Source organism: Odocoileus virginianus, chromosome 7, assembly GCF_023699985.2.
Source record: "Odocoileus virginianus isolate 20LAN1187 ecotype Illinois chromosome 7, Ovbor_1.2, whole genome shotgun sequence".
NCBI lineage: Eukaryota > Metazoa > Chordata > Mammalia > Artiodactyla > Cervidae > Odocoileus > Odocoileus virginianus.
The window spans coordinates 84,828,651-84,852,949 of NC_069680.1; the positions used below are offsets into that span (position 1 = coordinate 84,828,651).

The following is a 24,299-nucleotide window of genomic DNA, read 5'->3' on the forward strand; positions in this document are numbered from 1 at the left end:
GAGATTGGGCACTGGCTTTGAGATCAGGTAGACCTGGGTTTCAGTTCTACCCCTGCTGCATATTAGCTGTATGGCCTCCAATTTTAACCTGAATCCTTTCTGAGCTCAGGTTTTTGTTCTGTTAATTAAGGGCAGTTCCTTTTTTCAGGATTACTGGGAGGGTTAAAGGTAACAAAATGTTCAGTATAGGGCTGAGCTGATGGGTCTGCTGCTCCTGCTGTCATTTCTAGCTTGTCTCATCCACTTGATCTCGTCCAGTTCGGTATCTTCAGATACCATCACTGAACTTTTGATTCTTAATTCTGTTTCCCAAGTTGGATTTTCTTCCCCCACTGTGTACTTTCTGTATGTCTTACTGGCGTTTTAGAGTTTTCCTATCTGATATCAGATTACTCCTCTGTCATCTCCCCTCGGAAACTTGCTCTCTATTGTGTGTTCCATTTTTCCGTCGTCCTCCCAGTCGTGGTACCTTAGAACGGGATTCATTCATACTTTGTTTCAGTCTGTCTCTGCTTCTCCTTCCAGTTTGGGTTCCATTCTCACCAACACTGAGCTCGAACACCTATCTTTGGCTTTCAGTTCGCACTGTCTTTTGATGTGTGCTTTTTCCTAATAGCCATGAATGCCATCTCCCTGTTTCCAGGAGCCCATGTTCTCCCTAATCTATCCTTTACTTTTATCTTCACATTCATCCTCCTAAAGTGGGAGTCAGTGAGTTTTTCCCAGAGGGTTACATGTTTTAGGCTTTGTGGGTCAAACATTCTTTGTTGCAGCTACTGAACTCTGCTGTTTAACAGGAAAGCAGCCGTAGTCAGTGTGTAAATGAATGAGCATGGCTGTGTTCCAGTAGAACTTTATTTACAAAAAATAGGAGGTGAGCTAGCTTTGGCCCATAGGTCAGAGTTTGCTGACTGCTGTCCTAAATGACAACTCAGATTATTGTCAGTGCTTGCTTATATGACTTCAGGCATTCTGTAGCTTGAAAAATAAATCTGAATTCCTTAGCTTAGTGCTTGAGATCTGCCTCAAGTTAGCTTTATTTCTCTTTACTCCTTGTCATACATTGTTTATTTTAGCAAATGGAACGATCTGTTCTTTGGACATGCCATGCTTTATTAGGGCATCTCATGGTTCTTTTGTTGGTTAAGGTCTTAGAGTAAGCACCCTGTGTATTCTTTTTAATTTTTCTCCCTCCCTACCTTTCTTTCTTGAAATAATTTCCTTTGAAAAATACTGCCAGATGGAACAGTAGTGACTTGCTTTCCTAGTCTTATCTAAAGTATTTTGGTTTTAAGTGTTTTACTTCTCATTGTTTGGAGAAGAAAAATATGATGCAAGGTTCCAGAAATATTCATTCTTATACCAATTGCTCTGAATGGTAGTTTCTAACACTTTGTTAGTGTGTGTTAACACATTGTAATGTGTAATGTAAAACATTCTAATGTGTGTGTAAGGGATACAGTGGTACTTGGAAGTTCTTTAGGAAAATAGCTTTAGATCTGATGGGCTTGTCACTCCCCTGGTAGCTCAGCTGGTAAAGAATCTGCCTGCAATGCAGGAGACCCCGGTTCGATTCCTGGGTCGGGAAGATCCACTGGAGAAGGGGTAGGCTACCCACTCCAGGATTCTTGGGCTTCCTTGGTGGCTCAGCTGGTAAAGAATCCACCTGCAATGCGGGAGACCTGGGTTCAATCCCTGGTTGGGAAGATCCCCTGGAGATGGGAACAGCTGCCCACTCCAGTATTCTGGCCTGGAGAATTCCGTGGACTGTATATGGTCCATGGGGTTGCAAAGAGTCAAACCTGACTGAATGACTTTCACACACAGTGACGGACTTAGTGGCAGTTTCTTCAGAACCTATTTTGACCTCTGTATAATAGTATTCTATTTTGCCTACCTCAGCGTTGGAGATCTTCATTTTTCTCTCTCTAAATATATCAGTATATTCTGAAATATTTGGAATTAAATTGCAGGCATGATACCTGTTACCTTAGTATATTCTTTTATATAAGCACACAACTATAATCAAAATTAGGAAATTAACACTGATGTAATTCTATTATTTAATATACAGATCTTATTCTGATATGGTAGCTTATTCCAGTAATGTCTGTTGTAACAAATGAAAATATTAGATCATGCATTGTATTCAGGTATCATGTCTTTTAAGTCTCCGTTGATCTGAACTAGTTCCTCAGATCTCCTGTTTTATGACTGACATTTTTGAAGAGTGCAGGCCTGTTATTTTGTAGAATGTCCTTGAGTTTGGGTTTGTCTGACATTGTCTAACCATGAGATCAGGGTTATTTGTCTTTGTCAGGAATATTACTCAGGTGTTGCCGCGTTCTTGTCAGTGCCTTTTACCAGGAGGCAAGTGATACGGATTTGTCCCTTTACTGAAGAACATCTCTGTTTGATCTTGTGTGTCTTCCTTAGGGCTTGAGGGCATTCCATATCAACTTGGTGAACACATCCCTTATGAGCCCTTGGAGCTCTTCCTAGCAACATTCTAATTCCTTCAGTTAATATTTTTTAGTACTTTCTCTAGACATGTGCTGGGGGCATAAAGATAAGTAAAACGCAGCCCTAATCTTAACTGTACTCATGGTGTGATGCAGGAGTCAGCAGGTTTTCCCCGAAGGGCCAGACAGTGATTACTTAGGCTTTGTGGGCTCATGGTCTCTGTTGCAGCTACTCGAATCTGTCGTAACACAAGTGGCTAACTGTGGAATAGGTTGCAAAATGGAAATGACTATTTAAGATTAAAATGGAGCCTTGAAAGAAATGTCTTGTTTATAGTGAGCTTCTTAGATTTGTATCAGCAAACCCTTCTGCTGTTTGCTGGAAAGCTTTGACAAGCACTGCTAAGCATTTGGAGCCATGGAAGGATTAGAGGCAGGCAGTGACATTAGATTTTGATTTTAGAAAGTTAACTTGGATGGAACATGGAGAATGATACAGAGCAGGTCTTGGCAGTCCTGGAGGCAAGGAGAGGAGTCAAGAGGCTGTGAATAGGAATCCAAGGAAAAGATGAAGGACCTCTTTTAAAATAGAAGTAATAGAGATGGAGATATCCATACTTACATAGCAAGAGATGTTTGATCTGATTGATGATATAAGCAAGGGCAGTGGAGGAGGAGAAGTCAAAGATGATTTCTGAGCTTCTCTAGGGAAATTGGTTGACCGAGGATGCGACTTGGTGAAGGAAGGATATATGAAGAACAGCAACTTGAAGGCCAGGGAAGACAGGCAGGTAAGTTGTTTTGGAATTGTTGAGTTTAATAAGCCTGTGTAGATACAAGTGGAGATTGTTTTATAGGTCTAAGGCTGCAGAGAGCCATCTAGACTAGGGTGGTTAGCATATAGATCTTAGCCGAAGCCACAGGATTGATTGAATGCAGTTCCCTGGAGAAAGCAGCTTTCACAGCAATGGAAGTGCTAATTACAGAAGCTTTGTGGGAAACAGTACTCATCTTTGGTGGAGAAAGGGCATGATAGGAAAGTGTATTGAAAGAAAAGGAAGGAAACCAAAACACAGTGGTGTTTTAGAAACCAAGGAAGGATAGAAAGTTGATAGATAGTATCAAGTACTGCAAAGAGGGGTTAATTAGGATTAGAACTGGAGGCATGCAATGCTTTTATTAAAAAGGTTGGGGGGCATCCTTTGGGACTTTGCTTGTGGTGATTTCAGTGAGTTGAATGGTAAGTGAGAAGATGTAGGCAAGGACCAGTCTTCTTGAACTTGAATCAGTGAGTCATTTGAATATCTTGTTAAAGTAGAAATTCTGAAATCAGTGAGTCTGGGGTGAATCCCAAGATTCTGCATTTCCAACAACTTCCCAAGCAGTGGAAATGCTGCCATTCTGAGAACTACATAGACCTACAGTTAACAGATTGTACATTGAAGGCATCCCAGGGCACTGTAGCTAGCTCGCAGGGGTGCCATGACTATTTTTAAATTTCAAGGAAAGTACAGTAGTATCTCTTGGACACCACACTGTATTCCTTTTGGTGCTGTCATACCTTTGTGAAGCTGAGTTTTCAGTGTTTATTCTGATTAAAAAAAAAAAGTTAAGTACTGCCTAAAAATCAGTGTGAAACAGGAAATGAGGCTGATTCCACAGTTTGAAAAATTATGCAGTGCCGGACAGATGCTAAATTATTAGGATTAAGTACTTGCTAAGTAGTTTGGCCCATATTCCTTAATAAAGTGAACCCTCAGATATTTCTTTTGGCCTACGAGTGCCATGAAAAAATTACTGTGACACTAATTACTCTTGAACCAAAAATGTTTGGAAACCGTTGGTGTAACTGTTCTTCATAGAAACTTATTGTGGAGCAAAGCAACTGAGAAGATTGGATGGTAGCTGAGAAAGGGCTTATTTTAAAGTATTGATAGAAAAGACAGGTATGTTACCTGCTGGGGGAGGGAGCAGCTGAGAGAGAAACAGATCTGAAGATATGGCAGATAAAGTTGTTAACTTGGAGTGAAAGATCTCTGAGGAGATGAGACAGGATGGAATCTGGACCCTGCTTTCCCAAACCTTGGAGAAAGAAATGGCAACCCACTCCAGTATTCTTGCCTGGGAAGTCCCATGGACAGAGGAGTGTGTCAGGCTTATTAAGTCCATGGGGCTGCAGAGTCAGACACAACTGAGTGACTTCACTTCCACTTTCCCAAACCTTGCTCCAAACGTGCAGCATTGGTTTGCTGGAAGCAGTGTAGAATCTCACATCCACTCCAGACCTCATAAATCAGAATGTGGATTTTCAGTAAGATTCCTAGGTGATTAAATGCATGTTAAAATTTCAGAAGCCCTATATAGGCAGGATTATCCCTCCATAGGAGAAAGAATGACCCTTTTTAAAACTCCATCACCATATGTGTGTCTTGTACACACCAGCCATCTGACTGAGGAAAGTGAGTTAATGAGGCCTGTAGATTTAGATACACTCTAAGAAGTCTGAGAGTAAGAAGCTGAAGTTTCTACCTGATTGCCTTAATTACCTCAGGTAAGTAGGAAACATCTCTGCATCTATTGAATTGAAAAGTTGGAGCTGAAATAATGGCTGGAAGAGGTGAGTTATAGAAGAAGCATTTTGAGGAGGGCAAACAAATTGACTAGGAATATAGAAATTGGCAAGCAATTCTGAAGGTCTGGCTGAGGTCAGAGACTACTTTTAGTTGTTCAGGTGTTAGTCTGCGTGGTTATAACCTTTTCCAGTGGTGCTGAGTAGCTTGGGGTGTAAATTTGTTAGTTTGCAGGGTGAGGTTAAGGGAAAAATAAAAGGGCTAACCAAAACTGTATCCTGGATAAAAAAGAAAGAAATCACAAGGAGAAATACGAGAAGCGGGGGGTAGAAGGATTGGAGGTCTTGAAAGCTAATGGAAAGGTCACACATCCTGGGTTTGGAGTTTTGCTCTATTCCTATCTACCAGGGAGAGGTAAATTCTTTTTGTCAGGCTGTAGAGATTTATCAGGACTTGGTGATTGATTGGGTAACAGGGAAGAATGACTAGAATGACTCCCAGAGTTCTGGTTTTAGAGACTGCTTTACAGTATACTTTAGTGAAGCAGGTTTTTTTTTTTTTTTGGATGGGCAAGTGTGGAGTCTACCAGTGTACTTTCTGACTCTCTATGAATTTGACTCTTCTAGGTATCTCGTGTAAGTAGAATCATCATACAGTATTTGCACTTCGTGTAGATGGGCATGCATTTTTTTCTTTTTAATTATTTTTTATTGAAGGATAATTGCTTTACAAAATTTTGTTGTTTTCTGTCAAACCTCAACATGAATCAGCCATAGGTATACACACACACACACACACACACACACACACACACACACACACACATATATCCCCTCCCTTTTGAATCTCCTTCCCATCTCCTGCCTCATCCCACCCCTCTAGGTTGATACAGGGCCCTTGTTTGAGTTTCCTGGGCCATACAGCAAATTCCCATTGGCTATCTATTTTACATATGGTAATGTAAGTTTCCATGTTATTCTTTCCATATATCTCACCCTCTCTTCCCCTCTTCCCATGTCCATAAGTCTGTTCTCTGTCTGTTTCTCCACTGCTACCCTGTAAATAAATTCTTCAGTACCATTTTTCTAGATTCCATATATATGTGTTAGAATATGATATTTATCTTTCTCTTTCTGATTCCCTTCACTCTGTATAATAGGTTCTAGGTTCATCCACGTCATCAGAACTGACTCAAATGCATTCCTGTTGTAGCTGAGTAATATTCCATTGTGTAATGTACCACAACTTCTTTATCCATTCATCTCTCAGTGGACATCTAGGTTGCTTCCATGTTCTACCTATAATAGTGCTGTGATGAACAGTGAGATACATGTGTCTTTTTCAGTTTGGGTTTCCTCAGGGTATATGCCTAGGAGTGGGATTGCTGTGTCATAGGGTAGTTTTATTCCTAGTTTTTAAAGGAATCTCCATATTGTCTTCCATAGTGGCTATATCAATTTACATTCCCACCAACAGTGCAAGAGTGTTCCCTTTTCTCCACACCCTCTCCAGAATTTATTGTTTGTAGACTTTTTGATGATGGCCAGTCTGACCAGTGTGAGGTGATATCTCATTGTGCTTTTGATTTGCATTTCTCTAATAATGAGTGATGTTGAGCATCTTTTCATGTGTTTGTTAGCCACCTGTATGTCTTCTTTGGAGAAATGTCTGTTGAGGTCTTTTTCCCACTTTTGGATTGGGTTGTTTGTTTTTCTGGTATTGAGTTGTATGAGCTGCTTGTATATTTTGGAAATTAATCCTTTGTCAGTTGTTTCATTTGCTATTATTTTCTTCCATTCTGAGGGTTCTTTTTTCACCTTGCTTATAGTTTCCTTTGCTGTTCAGAAGCTTTTTTAAGTTTAATCAGGTCCCACTTGTTTACTTTGTTTTTTATCTCCATTACTCTAGGAGGTGGGTCATAGAGGATCTTGCTTTATGTTATCGAGTGTTCTACCTGTTTTTCTCTAACAGTTTTATAGTTTCAGGTCTTGTCTTTAATCCATCTTGAGTTTATCTTTGTGTATGGTGTTGAAATGTTCTAATTTCATTCTTTTACATGTAGCAGTCAGTTTTCCCAGCACCATTTATTGAAGAGTCTGTCTTTGGCCCATTGTATATTCTTGCCTCCTTTGTCAAAAATAAGGTACCCATAGGTGCATGGGTCTGCTTCTGGATTTCTGTCTTGTTCCATTGGTCTATATTTCTGTTTTTGTGCCAGAACCACACTGTCTTGATGCCTGTAGCTTTGTAATATAACCTGAAATCAGGAAGGTTGATTGCTCCAGCTCCATTATTCTTTCTCAAGACTGCTTTGGCTATTCGGGGTCTTTTGTGTTTCCATATGAATTGTGAAATTTTTTGTTCTAGTTCTGTGAAAAATGTCATTGGTAATATGATAGGGATCACATAGAACGTGTAGATTGCATTTGGTAGTATAGTCATTTTCACAATATTCATTCTTCCTACCCAGGAACATGGAATATCTCTCCATCCGTTAATGTTGCCTTTGATTTCTTTCATTAGTGTCTTATAATTTTCTGTGTACAGTTCTTTTGTCTCCTTAGGTCAGTTTATTTATTTCTGCAGTGGTGAATGGGATTGATTCCTTAATTTCTCTTTCTGATTTTTCATTGTTAGCATATACAAATGCAAGTGGTTTCTGTGTATTGATTTTGTATCCTACAACTTTGCTAAATTCACTAATTTGCTCTAGTAATTTCTGACACTATCTTTAGGGTTTTCTATGTACACAATCATGTCATCTGCAAAGAGTGAGAGCTTCTTTTCTGATCTGGATTCCTTTTATTTCTTTTTCTTCTCTGATTGCTGTAGCTAGGATTTCTAGAATGATGTTGAATAATAGTGGTGAAAGTGAACACCCTTGTCTTGTTCCTGATCTTAGCAGGAATGCATTGTTTTTCACCATTGAGAATAATGTTTGCTGCAAGCTTGTCATATATGGCCTTTACTATGTTGAGGTAGGTTCCTTTTATGCCCATTTTTTGAAGAGCTTTAATCATAAATGGGTACTGAATTTTGTCAAAGGCTTTTTCTCCATCTATTGAGATGATCATATGGCTTTTATCTTTCAGTTTGTTAATACGGTGTATCACATTGATTGATTTACATATATTGTAGAATCCTTGCATCCCTGAAATAAATCCAACTTGATCATGGTATATAAGCTTTCTGATGTGTTGCTGAATTCTGTTTGCTAAAATTTTGTTGAGGATTTTTGCATCTATGTTCATCTGTGATGTTCGCCTGTAGTTTTCTTTTTTTATGTTGTCTTTGTCTGGTTTTGCTGTCAGGGTGATTGTGGCCTCGTAGAATGAGTTTGGAAGTGTTCCTTCCTCTGCAGTTTTTTGGAAGAGTTTTAGAAGGATAGGCATTAGCTCTTCTATGTTTGATAGAATTCTCCTGTGAAGCCATCTGGTCCTGGGCTTTTGTTTTGGGGGAGACTTTTGATCACAGCTTCAATTTCAGTGTTTGTAATTGGGCTGTTCATAATTTCTATTTCTTTCTGGTTCAGTCTTGGAAGGTTGAATTTTTCTAGTAATCGGTTCATTTCTTCTAGGTTATCCATTTTATTGCCATATAGTTAGTTGTTCATAATAGTCTCTTACAATACTTTGTATTTCTATATTGTCCATTGTAACCTCTCCTTTTTCATTTCTAATTTTGTTGATTTGATTCTTCTCTCTTTTTTTCTTGATGAGTCTGGATAAAGGTTTGACAATTTTGTTTATCTTTTCAAAGAACCAGCTTTTAGTTTTATTAATCTTTACTATTGTTTCTTTCATTTCTTTTTCATTTATTTCTGCTCGGATCTTTATGATTTCTTTCCTTCTACTAATTTTGGGGTTTTTTTTGGTTCTTTCTCCAGTTGTTTTAGGTGTAAAGTTAGGTTGTCTATTCGATGATGTTTTTCTTGTTTCTTGAGGTAGGATTGTATTGCTATAAACTTCCCTCCTAGAACTGCTTTTGCTGCATCCCATAGGTTTTGAGTTGTGCTTTCATTGTCATTGGTTTCTAGAAGTTTTTTTATTTCCCTTTTGATTTCTTCAGTAACCTCTTGGTTATTTAGAAACATCTTGTTTAATCTCAATGTGTTTGTGTTTCTTACAGTTTTTTCTTGTAATCAATATCTAGTCTCATAGCGTGGTCAGAGAAGATACTTGATACAGTTTTAGTTTTCTTAAATTTTACTGAGGTTTGGTTTGTGACCCAAGATGTGGTCTGTCATGGAGGATGTTCCATGTGTACTTGAGAAGGAGGTGTATTCTTCTGCCTTTGGATGCAATGTCCTGAAGATATCAATGAGATCTATCTCATCTAATGCATCATTTAAGACTTGTGTTGCCTTATTAATTTTCTGTTTTGATGATCTGTCCTTTGGTGTGAATGGGGTGTTGAAGTCTCCTACTATTATTTTGTTACTGTTTTCTCCTTTTATATCTGTTTGTGTTTGTCTTATGTATTGAGGTGCTCCTATGTTGGGTGCATAGATAATTACAATTGTTATGTCTTCCTCTTGGATTGATCTATTGATCATTATGTAGTGTCCTTCCTTATCTCTTGTAATCTTCTTTATTTTAAGGTCTATTTTATCTGATATGAGGATTGCTACTCCAGCTTTCTTTTGCTTCCCATTTGCATGGAATATATTTTTCCATCCTCTCACTTTCAGTCTATATGTGTCTTTAGGTCTGAAGTAGGTTTCTTGTAGACAGCTTATCTATCTATGGGTCTTGTTTTTGTATCCATTCAGCCGGTCTGTGTCTTTTGGTTGGAGCATTTAATCTATTTACATTTAAGGTAATTATTGATATATATGTTCCTATTGCCATTTTCTTTCTTTCTTTTTTTTTGTTTTGTTTGTTTATTTATTTTTTTTTCCATTTATTTTTATTAGTTGGAGGCTAATTACTTTACAACATTGCAGTGGTTTTTGTCATACATTGAAATGAATTAGCCATGGATTTACATGTATTCCCCATCCCGATCCCCCCTCCCACCTCCCTCTCCACCCCATCCCTCTGGGTCTTCCCAGTGCACCAGGCCTGAGCACTTGTCTCATGCATCCAACCTGGGCTGGTGATCTGTTTCACCCTAGATATACATGTTTCGATGCTGTTCTCTTGAAACATCCCACCCTCGCCTTCTCCCACAGAGTCCACAAGTCTGTTCTATACATCTGAGTCTCTTTTTCTTTTTTTGCATATAGGGTTATCGTTACCATCTTTCTAAATTCCATGTATATGTGTTAGTATACTGTAATGGTCTTTATCTTTCTGGCTTACTTCGCTCTGTATAATGGGCTCCAGTTTCACCCATCTCATTAGAACTGATTCAAATGAATTCTTTTTAATGGCTGAGTAATATTCCATGGTGTATATGTACCACAGCTTCCTCATCCACTCGTCTGCTGATGGGCATCTAGGTTACTTCCATGTCCTGGCTATTATGAACATTGGGGTGCACGTGTCTCTTTCGGATCTGGTTTCCTCAGTGTGTATGCCTAGAAGTGGTATTGCTGGGTCATATGGCAGTTCTATTTCCAGCTTTTTAAGGAATCTCCACACTGTTTTCCATAGTGGCTGTACTAATTTGCATTCCCACCAACAGTGTAAGAGGGTTCCCTTTTCTCCACACCCTCTCCAGCATTTATTGCTTGTAGACTTTTGGATAGCAGCCATCCTGACTGGCGTGTAATGGTACCTCATTGTGGTTTTGATTTGCATTTCTCTGATAATGAGTGATGTTGAGCATCTTTTCATGTGTTTTTTTGCCATCCGTATGTCTTCCTTGGAGAAATGTCTGTTTAGTTCTTTGGCCCATTTTTTGATTGGGTCATTTATTTTTCTGGAATTGAGCTGCAGGAGTTGCTTGTATATTTTTGAGATTAATCCTTTGTCTGTTGCTTCGTTTGCTATTATTTTCTCCCAATCTGAGGGCTGTCTTTTCACCTTGCTTATAGTTTCCTTTGTTGTGCAAAAGCTTTTAAGTTTCATTAGGTCCCATTTGTTTATTTTTGCTTTTGTTTCTAAAATTCTGGGATGTGGGTCATAGAGGATCCTGCTGTGATTTATGTCGGAGAGTGTTTTGCCTATGTTCTCCTCTAGGAGTTTTATAGTTTCTGGTCTTACATTTAGATCTTTAATCCATTTTGAGTTTATTTTTGTGTGTGGTGTTAGAAAGTGTTCTAGTTTCATTCTTTTACAGGTGGTTGACCAGTTTTCCCAGCACCACTTGTTAAAGAGGTTATCTTTTTTCCATTGTATATCCTTGCCTCCTTTGTCGAAGATAAGGTGACCATAGGTTTGTGGATTTATCTCTGGGCTTTCTATTCTGTTCCATTGATCTATATTTCTGTCTTTGTGCCAGTACCATACTGTCTTGATGACTGTGGCTTTGTAGTAGAGTCTGAAGTCAGGCAGGTTGATTCCTCCAGTTCCATTCTTCTTTCTCAAGGTTACTTTGGCTATTCGAGGTTTTTTGTATTTCCATACAAATTGTGAAATTATTTGTTCTAGTTCTGTGAAAAATACCATTGGTAGCTTGATAGGGATTGCATTGAATCTATAGATTGCTTTGGGTAGTATAGCCATTTTGACAATATTGATTCTTCCAATCCATGAACACGGTATATTTCTCCATCTGTTTGTGTCCTCTTTGATTTCTTTCATCAGTGTTTTATAGTTTTCTATGTATAGGTCTTTTGTTTCTTTAGGTAGATATACTCCTAAGTATTTTATTCTTTTTGTTGCAATGGTGAATGGTATTGTTTCCTTACTTTCTCTTTCTGTTTTCTCATTGTTAGTGTATAGGAATGCAAGAGATTTCTGTGTGTTAATTTTATATCCTGCAACTTTACTGTATTCATTGATTAGCTCTAGTAATTTTCTGGTGGAGTCCTTAGGGTTTTCTATGTAGAGGATCATGTCATCTGCAAACAGAGAGAGTTTCACTTCTTCTTTTCCTATCTGGATTCCTTTTACTTCTTTTTCTGCCCTGATTGCTGTGGCCAACACTTCCAAGACTATGTTGAATAGTAGTGGTGAGAGTGGGCACCGTTGTCTTGTTCCTGTTTTCAGGGGAAATGCTTTCAATTTTTCACCATTGAGGGTGATGCTTGCTGTGGGTTTGTCATATATAGCTTTATGTTGAGGTATGTTCCTTCTATTCCTGCTTTCTGGAGAGTTTTAATCATAAATGAATGTTGAATTTTGTCAAAGGCTTTTTCTGCATCTATTGAGATAATCATATGGTTTTTATCTTTCAATTTGTTAATGTGGTGTATTACATTGATTGATTTGCGGATATTGAAGAATCCTTGCATTCCTGGGATAAAGCCCACTTGGTCATGGTGTATGATTTTTTTAATATGTTGTTGGATTCTGTTTGCTAGAATTTTGTTAAGGATTTTTGCATCTATGTTCATCAGTGATATTGGCCTGTAGTTCTCTTTTTTTGTGGCATCTTTGTCTGGTTTTGGAATTAGGGTGATGATGGCCTCATAGAATGAGTTTGGAAGTTTACCTTCTTCTGCAATTTTCTGGAAGAGTTTGAGTAAGATAGGTGTTAGCTCTTTCCTAAATTTTTGGTAGAATTCAGCTGTGAAGCCATCTGGTCCTGGGCTTTTGTTTGCTGGAAGATTTCTGATTACAGTTTCGATTTCCTTGCTTGTGATGGGTTTGTTAAGATCTTCTATTTCTTCCTGATTCAGTTTTGGAAAGTTATACTTCTCTAAGAACTTGTCCATTTCTTCCAAGTTGTCCATTTTATTGCTATTGCCATTTTCTTAATTGTTTGGGGTTGATTTTATATATCTTTTTTCTTCTCTTGTATTTCTTGGCTATATAAGTCCCTTTAACATTTGTTGTAAAGCTGGTTTGGTGGTACTGAATTCTCTTAACTTTTGCTTGTCTGAAAAGCTTTTTATTTCTCCATCAGTTTTGAATGAGATCCTTGCTGGGTACAGTAATCTTGGTTGTAGATTTTCCCCTTTCAGTATTTTAACTATATCCTGTCATTCCCTTCTGGCCTGCAGAGCTTCTGCTGAAAGATCAGCTGTTGAGCGTATGACCTTTCCCTTGTATGTTACTTGTTGCTTCTCCCTTGCTGCTTTTAATATTCCTTCTTTGTGTTTAGTCTTTGTTAGTTTGATTAGTATGTGTCTTGGCCTGTTTCTCTTTGAGTTTATCCTGTATGGGACTCTTTGTGCCTCTTGGACTTGATCGACTATTTCCTTTTCCTTGTTGCGGAAATTTTCAACTATAATCTCTTGAAAATTTTTCTTACACCCTTTCTCTTTCTCTTCTTCTCTGAGGGCCCTATAATTTGAATGTTGGTGAATTTGATATTGTCCCAGAGGTCTCTGAGACTGTCCTCAGTTCTTTTCATTCTTTTTACTTCATTCTGCTTTTCAGAAGTTATTTCCACCATTTTATCTTCCAGCTCACTGATTAGTTCTTCTGCTTCAGATATTCTGCTATTGATTCCTTCTAGAGTATTTTTAATTTCAGTAATTGTGTTATTTGTCTCTATGTTTATTCTTTAATTCTTTTAGGTCTTTGTTAATTGATTCTTGCATTTTCTCCATTTTGTTTTCAAGGTTTTTGATCATCTTTACTATCACTTCTGAATTCTTTTTCAGGTAGTTTGTCTATTTGCTCTTCATTTATTTGGACTTCTGTGTTTCTAGTTTGTTCTTTCATTTGTGTAGTATTTCTCTGTCTTTTCATTATATTTTTAAAAAATTATTGTGTTTGAGGTCTCCTTTTCCCAAGCTTCCAGGTTGAATTCCTTCTTCCTTTGGTTTCTGCCCTCCTCAGGCTGGTCCAGTGGTTTGTGTGAGTTGTGTGTGGGGTGAGGTTTGTGCTTAGTTTTTGTGTGTTTGTTTTTCCTCTGATGGGCAAGGCTGAGTGAAGGGGTGATCCTGTCTGCTGATGACTCGGTTTGTATTTTTGTTTTGTTTGTTGTTTTTATGAGGTGTCCAGCACATCTGGTGGTTGGGTGATGCCAAGTCTTGTATTCAGGTGGTTTCCTTTGTGTAAGTTTTCACTATTTGATACTCCCTAGGGTTAGTTCTCTAGTAGTCTAGGGTCTGGAGTCAGTATTCCCACTGCAAAGACTCAGGGCTTGATCTCTGGTCAGGAACGAAGATTCCACAAGTGGTTTGTTACGGCATTTAGTGAGATTAAAACAAATATCCAAAAACAAGAAAAGGCACTTAAAAATCAGGCAAATAATAATTAAAACAACGAAATATACACATATTCATATATACCCTTTTATATATATACTGTTTTGATCAAAGCAAAACTGTCCAGAAAAAATAAAGTACAGTATGTTGACCCAGTGAACAAAAGAAATCAAAAATTATGTTTACCAGTTATGAACAAAACTAACTAAAGCACAAACTGGAAAACAAATCTAAAGCAAGGTGCCGAGTGGGGAATAAGGCAATGAAAATTAAACAAAGGAAAGGAAAGAATGAAAGAATAGATATGCAGAGTTAAATAGGGGTAGATAAAGAAGATTTATATACACTAAAGATTAACTACAAGGGGAAAAGAACAGGAGGAAAAGCAAACAAAAGAATAGATATAGAAAAAATAATAGGTTTAAAAAATTAAAATTAAAAAAGAGGAAAAAAGAAAAGGAAAAACTCCACAGAACTGCAAAAGCCAAACGTAGAGGCAGAGGTTTATAACAACAATAAAAAAATGTGGCTGAGGGGAAAAAAAAGCTCAAAAGCTTAAATTAGATTTTATAGTGCCAATAAAATCAACAACTACAACAGAGGCGGGAAAAAAAATCCAAAAGAATCTACAGAACAAGTCAAAACATAAGAATAATAAATATTTTTCCGAGTCACTGCTGTCAGAGTCCTTTCCCTCGTTGGGCGTCACCGTCCACCTCACCTCCCCGGGATGCCCTCCGACACTGCTGGTCTCTGGACCTGCTGTGGGGGCAGCTCAGGTTCTAACCTGGTCCTGCTCCTGTGTGTTTTTGCCTCCGATGTCCCCAGCTATCAGAGCTAGTGCGTCTTCTTTTGCGGGAGCTCTCAGTGGCCTTTTATATATTCCATAGACACAGAGTCTGCCTGAATGATTGTGTGGATTTAATCTGCAGCTTGTACAGATGGTAGGAAGGTTTGGGGTCTTCTTCCTTAGCCACACTGCCCCTGGGTTTCAGCTGTGGTTTTATTTCCACCTCTGCATGTGAGTCGTCCACTGGGGTTTGCTCCTGAGGCTGCCCTGGGGGGCTTGGGTTTGCCCCTGTGAGGGCCAGGTGTGGAGGTGGTGCAGCTGCTTGGGTTGCAGGGGTTCTGGCAGCACCAGGTATTCAGCGGGGTTGGCGGCTAGGGCAGCAGGAAATACAATGCTCTAGAAGGGTATGGCAACCAGTGTTGGCCAATACGCTCCAGTATTCTTGCCTGGATAACCACCCACCCTGAGGGGACCACAGTCTACAGGGTCACAAAGAGTTGGACACGACTGAAGTGACCTTGCATGCATAGACCGCAAGTCTCTTTCTGCCTGTGGCAGTGAGAGTTGAGCATGAAGGTGGCACAGCTGCTTGGCTTTCGGGGACCCTGGTGGTGCTGAGTGTGCAGGGACACGGACTGACCCCACTGCAGGAGTTATGGCCCTATCAGTCCTTTTTCAAGCCTCTTGTAGCTGGCGATCAGAAGGCCTCTTTGGCTAGGCTTTCTCTGTAGCTCCACCCATTCAGGCACTTAGAGGGCTCCCTTGCCTGGGGTCCTTCTCTGTTGTTGGGCCCATTAGGCCAACAGACGGGCCCCATGGCTGGGGTCCTTCTCTGTTGTTGGGCCCATTAGGCCAACAGACGGGCCCCATGGCTGGGGTCCTGCTCTGCAGATCTGCGCGTCAGGCACTTAAAGGGGCAGCCTGGCTGGGATCCTACTCTGTAGATTGGCACATCAGGCACTTAAAGGGGCACCCTGGGTGGGGTCCTACTCTGTAGATTGGCACATCGGGCACTTAAAGGGGCACCCTGGGTGGGGTCCTACTCTGTAGTTCGGTGCATCAGGCATTTGATGGCCAGTCCCTCTATTGTTCAGCTGCTGGTGCTGGCGTGTGGAGACAAAGAGGCTATGGTGATGGCTTCACCCCCTACACGTGACTCAGCAGTATCGCCTTGCTTCCATGGCTGCCTGGCTTTCCTCCACAGGCATTTCCCACCACAGTTTCCTCCCTCACATCCCTCGAACTGTCTCTCCAGTCAACAGCAGCCCTCACCTGTTGGTTTAGGATTGCTCCACAATTCCTAAACTCCAGCTCCCAGCTGCTGCTCCTTATAGAGGACCTGCATCCCTGTCCAGGGTATGCATGGCTGCAGCAAGGACTGTCTGAGTCTCATTCCATTTAGGCTGCCACAGATCAGCTGTTTCACTCTCAGCCTTGAATATTTCTCCCCTGACTCTGACAGTTGCCCCTATGTGGGGATCAGACCTCTGCTTCAGTTCTGCCACCCGCCGAGGTCAGGTCCAGCCCTACTAACACTCCTGTTTTCCCCCTAGTTCCTTCGTCCTACCGAGTTTTGCCTGGTTCTATATATTCTTTCTGCTGGTCAGGTCCTCCTGTCCGCTTTCGGCTGGTGTTCTGCATGCACTTCTGTGTCTGAAGGTGTCTTCCTGATGTATCCACAGAGAGAGATGTGCTGCACGTCCACCTCCTCCTCCGCCATCTTGCTCTCTCTGGAATGCATTTTAAGGTTGACTTAATATATGTCCTACAAACAGATTGTCCTTTTTTTCACTCTGGGCGTACTGTAGGCTCTCATTAGCCATCTGTTCTATGTACAGCAGTGTATATGTCTCAGTGTATCTCTCCTTCCCTTTCCCCCCTTGGTGTTTGTTGTTTGTTCTCTACAAGTTTCTCCTGCCTTAGGCTTGTCTGTATATGCATTCTCTTTTTAATCCACACAGTAGACTTTTGAGATTGTATTATATACAGTCATCCCTCCTTATCTGCGAGTTCCCCATACATGGATTCAACCAACTGTGGATCAAAAATATTGGGAGAAAAATCCAGGAAGTTCCAAAAGCAAAACCTGAATTTGCTGCAATGCTGGTAACTTACAGTTCACCGTCAAACAACACAGGTTTGAACAACACAGGTCCATTAAATGCACATTTTTTTTCATTAGTAAGTGTTGCAGTAGTGTACCATTGGCAGGCTTCCCAAGTGGCTTAGTGGTAAAGAATCCACCTGCCAGGCAGAAGAGGTGAGTTCAGTCCCTGGGTTGGGAAGATCCCCTGGAGAGGGAAATGGCAACCCACTCCAGTATTCTTGTCTGGAAGATCCCATGGGCAGAGGAGCTGGTGGGCTACAGTCCATGGAGTCGCAAAGAGTCAGACATGACTGAAAGACTAGACTGCCACCACCACCACCATATTGTCAGTAGTTGGTTGAATCTGTGGATGTGGAACCTCGGATATGGAGTGCCGACTGTAAGTTACACTTGGTGTTTGGGTATGTTAAGGGTTGGTACCCCTAATCTCTGTTCAAGAGTCAGCCATGTTTACATAGCATTTACATTGTATTAGATATTATAAGTAATCTAGTGAGTGAGTGAAGTTGCTCAGTCATGTCCAACTCTTTGCGACCCCATGGAAACCCAGGCTTCTCTGTCCATGGGATTTTCCAGGCAACAGTTCTGGAGTGGGTTGCCATTCCCTTCTCCAGGGGATCTTCCCAGCCCAGGGATCGAACCCAGGTCTCCTGCATTGCAGGTAGATGCTTTACCATCTGAGCCACCAGGGAAGCAGGTAATCTAGAGATGATATTAAATATGTGGAGGATGTGTAGATTATTTGTAGATACTATGCCATTTTATATAACGGGCTTGAGCATCCATGATTTTTGTATCCAAGAAACAAATCACCAATGATAATTGAGGGACAGTTACACTGTTGGTGCCTCCACATGTAGCTCCTAAGTAGTGGAGCTGAAACTTGAATACAGGTTGGCCAGCTGCAAATCTTAATACACTTGGTCATTATAAGTTTCTTATCTCCTCTATACTACCATAATATTTTATTTGTGTTGTATTTTTCATTGTATTTTTTACATTTTGTCCATTATAGTTGGGGAATTACAGCAGTTTAGAATATAGTGAATCAGACCTAGGTTACCCCATTCTATATATTAATATGCTTAATAAACATTTGTTAATGTGACTTAACATTTACCTTAAATGTTATAGTGGGGATTGCTTGTTTTTTAAAAAATTAAATACTTATTTTTCAGAATGTTTTTGTGATGTGTGTGTGTGTGTTTATTTTGGCTGTGCTGCATGGCTTGTGGAATCTTAGTTCCCCTACCAGGGACTGAACCACGCTGCTTGGCAGTGAAAGAATGGAGTCCTAACCACTGGACTGCCAGGGGATTCTCTGTGCTTCATATTTTAATCTCACAGGTGGCTTTTTATATTTAGCCCCAGAACACATTCTTTTTTTTTTTTAAGACTTTTTATACCATTCTTAACTATGTAAAATTCTAGTTAAATTGTTGCATTTTAGTGTATCTCTAGAGATAATGAAATTTTTTCTGTTAATCTTGGATGAACCTTTCTAGTTCAGCAGTAGTTTCAGCATCTTATCAAGTATTTCTATAAATACTTTTCAAAAAACCAAAGCAAAATAAAACTAATAGTGCTTCTGCAGGGCTTTTGTTATCAAAGTAATTTATTTGAGGTTGCCCTGTTTTTTATTACAATTGGGTATTCACAGAACTGAGACAATATCCTAAGGTGTCCTCATGTGAGCTATTTATTTTAAGAGATGAGTGTTCTGTACTAACAAAGTTTGCATTTTTAGAGTAATAAAAGTTACCAAGTACTATTTAATTTTGGCATCCATTGTTATGTGCTTTGTTATGCCAGTTATATTTCTTTTAATCCCACCTATTTAAAATGTCTGCTTTATGTCTTTATAAAAGAAGCAGTGTAGGATTGGAAATTGGGAGACCCAGATTTTTATCCTTTGGCTCTCTAGTTAGATGAGTCTAACTGAAGAGTTTGGGCCAGATCTTTATGGTCTCTTCCATTTTTAAATTATGGAGTTTATTTAAGTCTCTGCTGTATCAGAAGTACTGCCAGATGGAACATACAGTCTTCAAACTAGATTGGAAGGTTATGCAGCCCAGATTCCTGGTTCCAGAGACGGAGAACACTGGCATGGCAATGTGGTCCGTGAGCTCCACAGCTCAGTGGAAGGTGTGGCAGAGACGGCGCTTTCCCGTCTCTGCTGCTCCACATTTTCCGCAGAACAGTTGTACTTGGTGTTTATTTGATTAAAGAAACACTGATGATCTTATACAGCTTCCCTGGTGGCTCAGACGGTAAAGCGTCTGCCTGCGATGCGGGGGACCTGGGTTCAGTCTCTGGGTCGGGAAGATCTCCTGGAGAAGGAATGGCAACCCACTGCAGTATTCTTGCCTGGATTATTTTATACATATGAGGCATTTTTATTAGGCATGTTGCTAGCTGCCAAGATGCATAAATGAAGTGATGTGGAGCCTTAAAATGGGGCTGTGGAGCCCAACAAACCTGGATCCACAGTCTAGCTGGACGCTTAGCTCTACGTCCTCAGGTAAGTAGTTGTAAGGATTAAATGAGCTACTAAAGATTATATTTCGCATGGTGCCTGGTATATAGGAGTCCCTTGTAGAGATTATGATGGAGGTAGAAAGGGATAAAGACTTACAGAACTCTTTCCTCTGTTGTCTTGCTTGGCTCACGTCCTGTGAGAGGGAGAATTCTGAGTTCTCCAGTGAGGCAGCGGCTCTGAAGGTGTTGGTCTTAGCCAGCACTGTTGACGCTCTGTTTCCCGGGCAGTGTCTAAGTAAGTTTGTGTCCTAGCTGATTTGCCATGTGAGTCAGGTGCACCATTGTTATTTTTACTTTGCAGACAAGAGAAATCAGGCACACAGAGGTTCGGTAACTCCCCAGTGGCCCAGCCTGCAGAGTTGGGCTTTGAGTGCAGGCAGTCTCTGCATCCTTCCTTTATTTTGTGTGGCCTTTGGGACGGTAAAGAGCCGTGTTGCAAACTGGAAAGGTCTGTGTGAGATGGGGTGCTGTCTTACCTGATGTGGAGTGGAGTCTCCACAGTCCCTGGGGATGTGTCTTCTCCACGCTAACCCTGCTCACTTCTCCCATCTAGATGTTGCCCTTAGCATTTCGACCCTTTTCCCCCCTTGATAATACTGCAACTTGTCAGTAGTCTTCCTCTAATGTATCCCCAGAAATGGATACAGTAGACCCATTATACTATTTAGATATGGCCAGAGTAGTACAGAATCTAGGAACTGTTTAACCGTTGCTTAATGTTGCAGTGGCTTTTTAGCAGCACAGTAACTGGTTTAAGGTTATGGTCAACCTAAACTCCTGAATTTGGGGAGGTTTTTTTTTTTAAGCTATCTTCTGGAAATTGTTTTATCCCCATTTTATAGTTTACTCTGCCTTCCAGGAGTTGTGAGAATTAAATGAAAGAATGAGTATAAAGTTCTTGGCATAGTTTCCAACAGGTGGTGATACCTCAGTAAATGATGGTGGTTTTCCTGTTATATATATTTATCTAAATTTTTCCTATTCAGAAGTTATATGGATAGATTCTTCTGTTTTTGTGATTCAAGATCATTGGTAATGATAAAAGTTTGTGATCAAGTTGCTGAGCAGCTATATTTGAGCAGAAATAAATGTAAGTGAAGTTAAGTTTAAGGAAGGATTGTAGAGAAATGGGAAGTAACATTTGAGAATCATATATTCTCATGCTTCTGCTATTCATTTTAAATTCTGTTAGGTAATTTTAGTCACTGTGGTTTGGTTTTACATGTTACATATGTGGGAGAAGAAAAGTTTGTATTATTGCAGTACTATCCTCTGCAAAGCCTTTTAAAATATATAATGTCTGGGACTTCCGTCATGGACCATTGGTTAGGAAGCTGCACTTCCACTGCAGGGGGTACAAGTTCAATCCTTGATCAGGGAACTAAGATCCTGTTTGCCATGTGGTGCGGCCAAAAAATAATGTGATGTCTACACCCCCCCCCAAAAAAAAGTCATTGATAAAAACAGGTTAGCTAGAGGCTAAGACATAACAGAATCTCCCTCCAGGCAGATGGAGACCTAGATGTGGGATTTTATCCCACATTTAGAGATGTGGGAGAAGCAGTCTCTTAGGTTTGTATAGCTCACATCTCGACATCATATCAAATACTGAAGTGTGTGTGTGTAATTTTTGTCATCCCTAGCAAGTGGAAAGCTGTTGAACTTCAAATTTATTTCTTACAACCTAACAATATTTCTGTCAACCTTTAGCATAGATGGTGAAACTCAACTTCTATTTTGAATATATTTAGGTTATTTACATTAATCCCACCTCCCCCTTAGTCATTAACTAATTTATTCAATAGATGGTTGAGCACTTGTATTTGGCACAGATTAATAAAGCCTGATTCCTACCCTGTAGGAATCCAGAATCTGATTGGGAAAATCCAGAAAATTAGTATTATAATGGTGTGTAGATATGGTAGTTCATAAACAGTTAAGCAGCTATTTTTAGAATGATGTGAAAAGTGAAGAACAGTAAAGAACATAGCTCAGTCAAGGTGATGAAAGTAGAGTACAGTTAACATTGTTTGAATTGGGCCATGATTATTTTCTAAGACCAGATCTGGCTCTTAAATTGGTTACACTCCTATGCAGTGGTTTGGAGAGGCAGAACTTAAAACAAGGCCCAGATAGATTCACTTGTAAAATGTAGATAGTCACTCATGACTCGCAGAGCTGTGGCAGGACTGACATGAGATGCACCGTGTGCAGGCCCTATGGACCAGTCTTCTCTCCCAGGAACACTTGTTCTCCCACAAAGGCTCAGCCTGAGTCTCTGTCAGTCACACCACAAAAGCTTTTCAGAAATGCTTGGTTATCTGCCTACAAAGAGAGTTGTGCTGTTATTGAAAAATTCAGCTCGTTATTGGAGTTGTTGATCTCTTTAAGTCTTGAGTCATATATTTCTATAACCATGAGTTATGTGTTCTTTAGAACAGAATGCTGACTCTATTAAGTTTTAAAATGAATCAAGTATTTAGTGACGACTAAATATCTCTTTAAGCATTAAGGCTCAGGCTGAGTTTAAACATTTAAGTACAGCATTTCATTTGAATCAGTTCTAATGAGATGGAAGAAACTGGAGCCTATTATACAGAGTGAAGTAAGTCAGAAAGATAAAGAACATTACAGCATACTAACACATATATGTGGAATATAGAAAGATGGTAATGATAACCCTAGATGCAAAGCAGAAAAAGAGACACAGATGTACAGAACAGACTTTTGGACTCTGTGGGAGAAGGCGAGGGTGGGATGTTTCGAGAGAACAGCATCGAAACATGTATATCTAGGGTGAAACAGATCACCAGCCCAGGTTGGATGCATGAGACAAGTGCTCAGGCCTGGTGCACTGGGAAGACCCAGAGGGATTGGGTAGAGAGGGAGGTGGGAGGGGGGATCGGGATGCGGAATACATGTAAATCCATGGCTGATTCATGTCAGTGTATGACAAAACACTACAATATTGTAAAGTAATTAGCCTCCAACTAATAAAAATAAATGAAACAAAAAAACATTTAAGTACAGCATTTGAGCTCATTCATTTTGGGAATTTTCTTTGAAAAATCAGATTTTTGTTGTTACTGTTGCATTGATTCTACATCAAGAAAATTAAATATAAAAACCAAACATTTTGATAAACCATAATGGAAAAGAATATGAAAAAAGAATGTATGTAACTGAGTCACTTTGCTATACATCAGAGACTGGTGCAACATGGTAATTAACTGTACTTAAAAAAAAACTACAGGGTTTGTAATTACAAAAAACAGAAAGAAACGGTTTTTTCCCTTTATCGAATAACGATGGAGGAAACGGCTAGCTGTTTACCGGCCCTGGTGAGAGAAGCAGACTTACTATGTTGCGGTTGTACTTTGGTGCTCTGTCACCTACTCAAGGAATGAGAGCCCGCTGAGCTGACTGTGTCGCTTCGTCACTCAGAACTCCTCAGTGGCTCCCTGTTACCCATGAGATAAACCCAGTTACTTATCAAGGAATGCTGACCTTCCAGGAAGCAGCTTTGGATGTGTCCGGCCTTGCCTGTCACACCCCTTGCTCACACTTTGGGCCCCCCTCCCCCCAATTGCAGTTTACAAAGCACACACCTGAGCACATTCACCGTGCTCTTCCTTGTCTTCGTTTGTGACTTTTTCTTTTCCTGGAATATTCTCACTCCTCTCTGCCTGGTCAATTCGTATTCTTTCAAGACCCATTTATCAAGAAGCTTTCCCTGATCCCAGCTTCCCCTAATGGTTGGTTGATTGAAATGATTAGTTTTCCTTTCTGTTCCACTGGACTATAAGTTCTTCAGAGACTCTCTTCCTGCCTCCGAGCAAGTGGACTCTTTAAGTCTCAACATGTTCAAAACTGGACTCCTCACAAGGCCCCTGCACTGAGGTTGTGCCACCTGTTATCTTTGTCCATTTAGGGTAATTGCAGTTTTCCAGCTTCTCAAGCCAAAAACCTTAGAGTCATACTCTCTCTCTTACTCCATATGAGTCCTTCTGGAAATCCTGCTTATGCTTCCTTCAGAGCAGATTGAGGGTCCCATCACTTCTTAAGACTGTGATCCAAGCAGTCAGCATACTTCATCTGATTTATTGCAGGGAAAGCTTTCTCACTCATCTTCTGCCTTCCACTTGTGCCAGCCTTGGTCTATTTTCCACATCAGGGGTTGCAGACTTTCTGCGAAAGGCCAGGTGGTAAAAAATTTTAGGCTTTGTGGACCAAACCCTGTATTACAGCTACTTGGTTCTTTTATGGCCTGAAAACAGCCGTAGATAATAATACACAAACAAATGAGTGTTCCAAGAAAACTTGACTTATAGAACCCGGCAGTGGGCAGTAGTTTTCCAGCCACTCTCCACGTGGCAGCCAGACTGCTCAGAGCCCTCCAGCGACCTCTGTCTTACTTAGTCCTTTCAGTGGTGTCTAGAGCCCCAGCTCTTCCCCTTTCGGACCTCATCTTGCACTGTCCACTGCTTTGCTCTCGCATCTCCAGGCGCACAGACCCTCCTTTTCCTCACACAGGCCAGACCCACTGCCCAGAACACTCTCTCCTCTTCTTCAGATCTGCTCAGATGTCAGGTCTGCTTGACCTACCCCATTAACACCCCAGCAT

General features: G+C 40.2%; 2 protein-coding genes across 3 annotated transcripts in view; one reads left to right on the forward strand and one right to left on the reverse strand.

The window, feature by feature from the left end:
- EGLN1 (egl-9 family hypoxia inducible factor 1) overlaps nucleotides 1-24,299 on the forward strand; it is a 60,052-nt gene that overhangs the window by 18,198 nt on the left and 17,555 nt on the right. The gene's annotated exons all lie outside the window — the stretch shown is intronic.
- SPRTN (SprT-like N-terminal domain) overlaps nucleotides 14,210-24,299 on the reverse strand; it is a 51,648-nt gene continuing 41,558 nt past the window's right edge. The window contains exon 5 of one of the 2 annotated variants that reach the window (XM_070471097.1): nucleotides 14,210-16,760. In XM_070471097.1, coding sequence (XP_070327198.1) covers nucleotides 16,594-16,760 — 167 coding nt within the window. In that variant the 3' untranslated portion in view covers nucleotides 14,210-16,593. Of the gene's footprint in view, nucleotides 16,761-22,700; nucleotides 23,864-24,299 lie in introns of those variants that run through there. The other variant, XM_020911672.2, reaches the window with a different exon arrangement.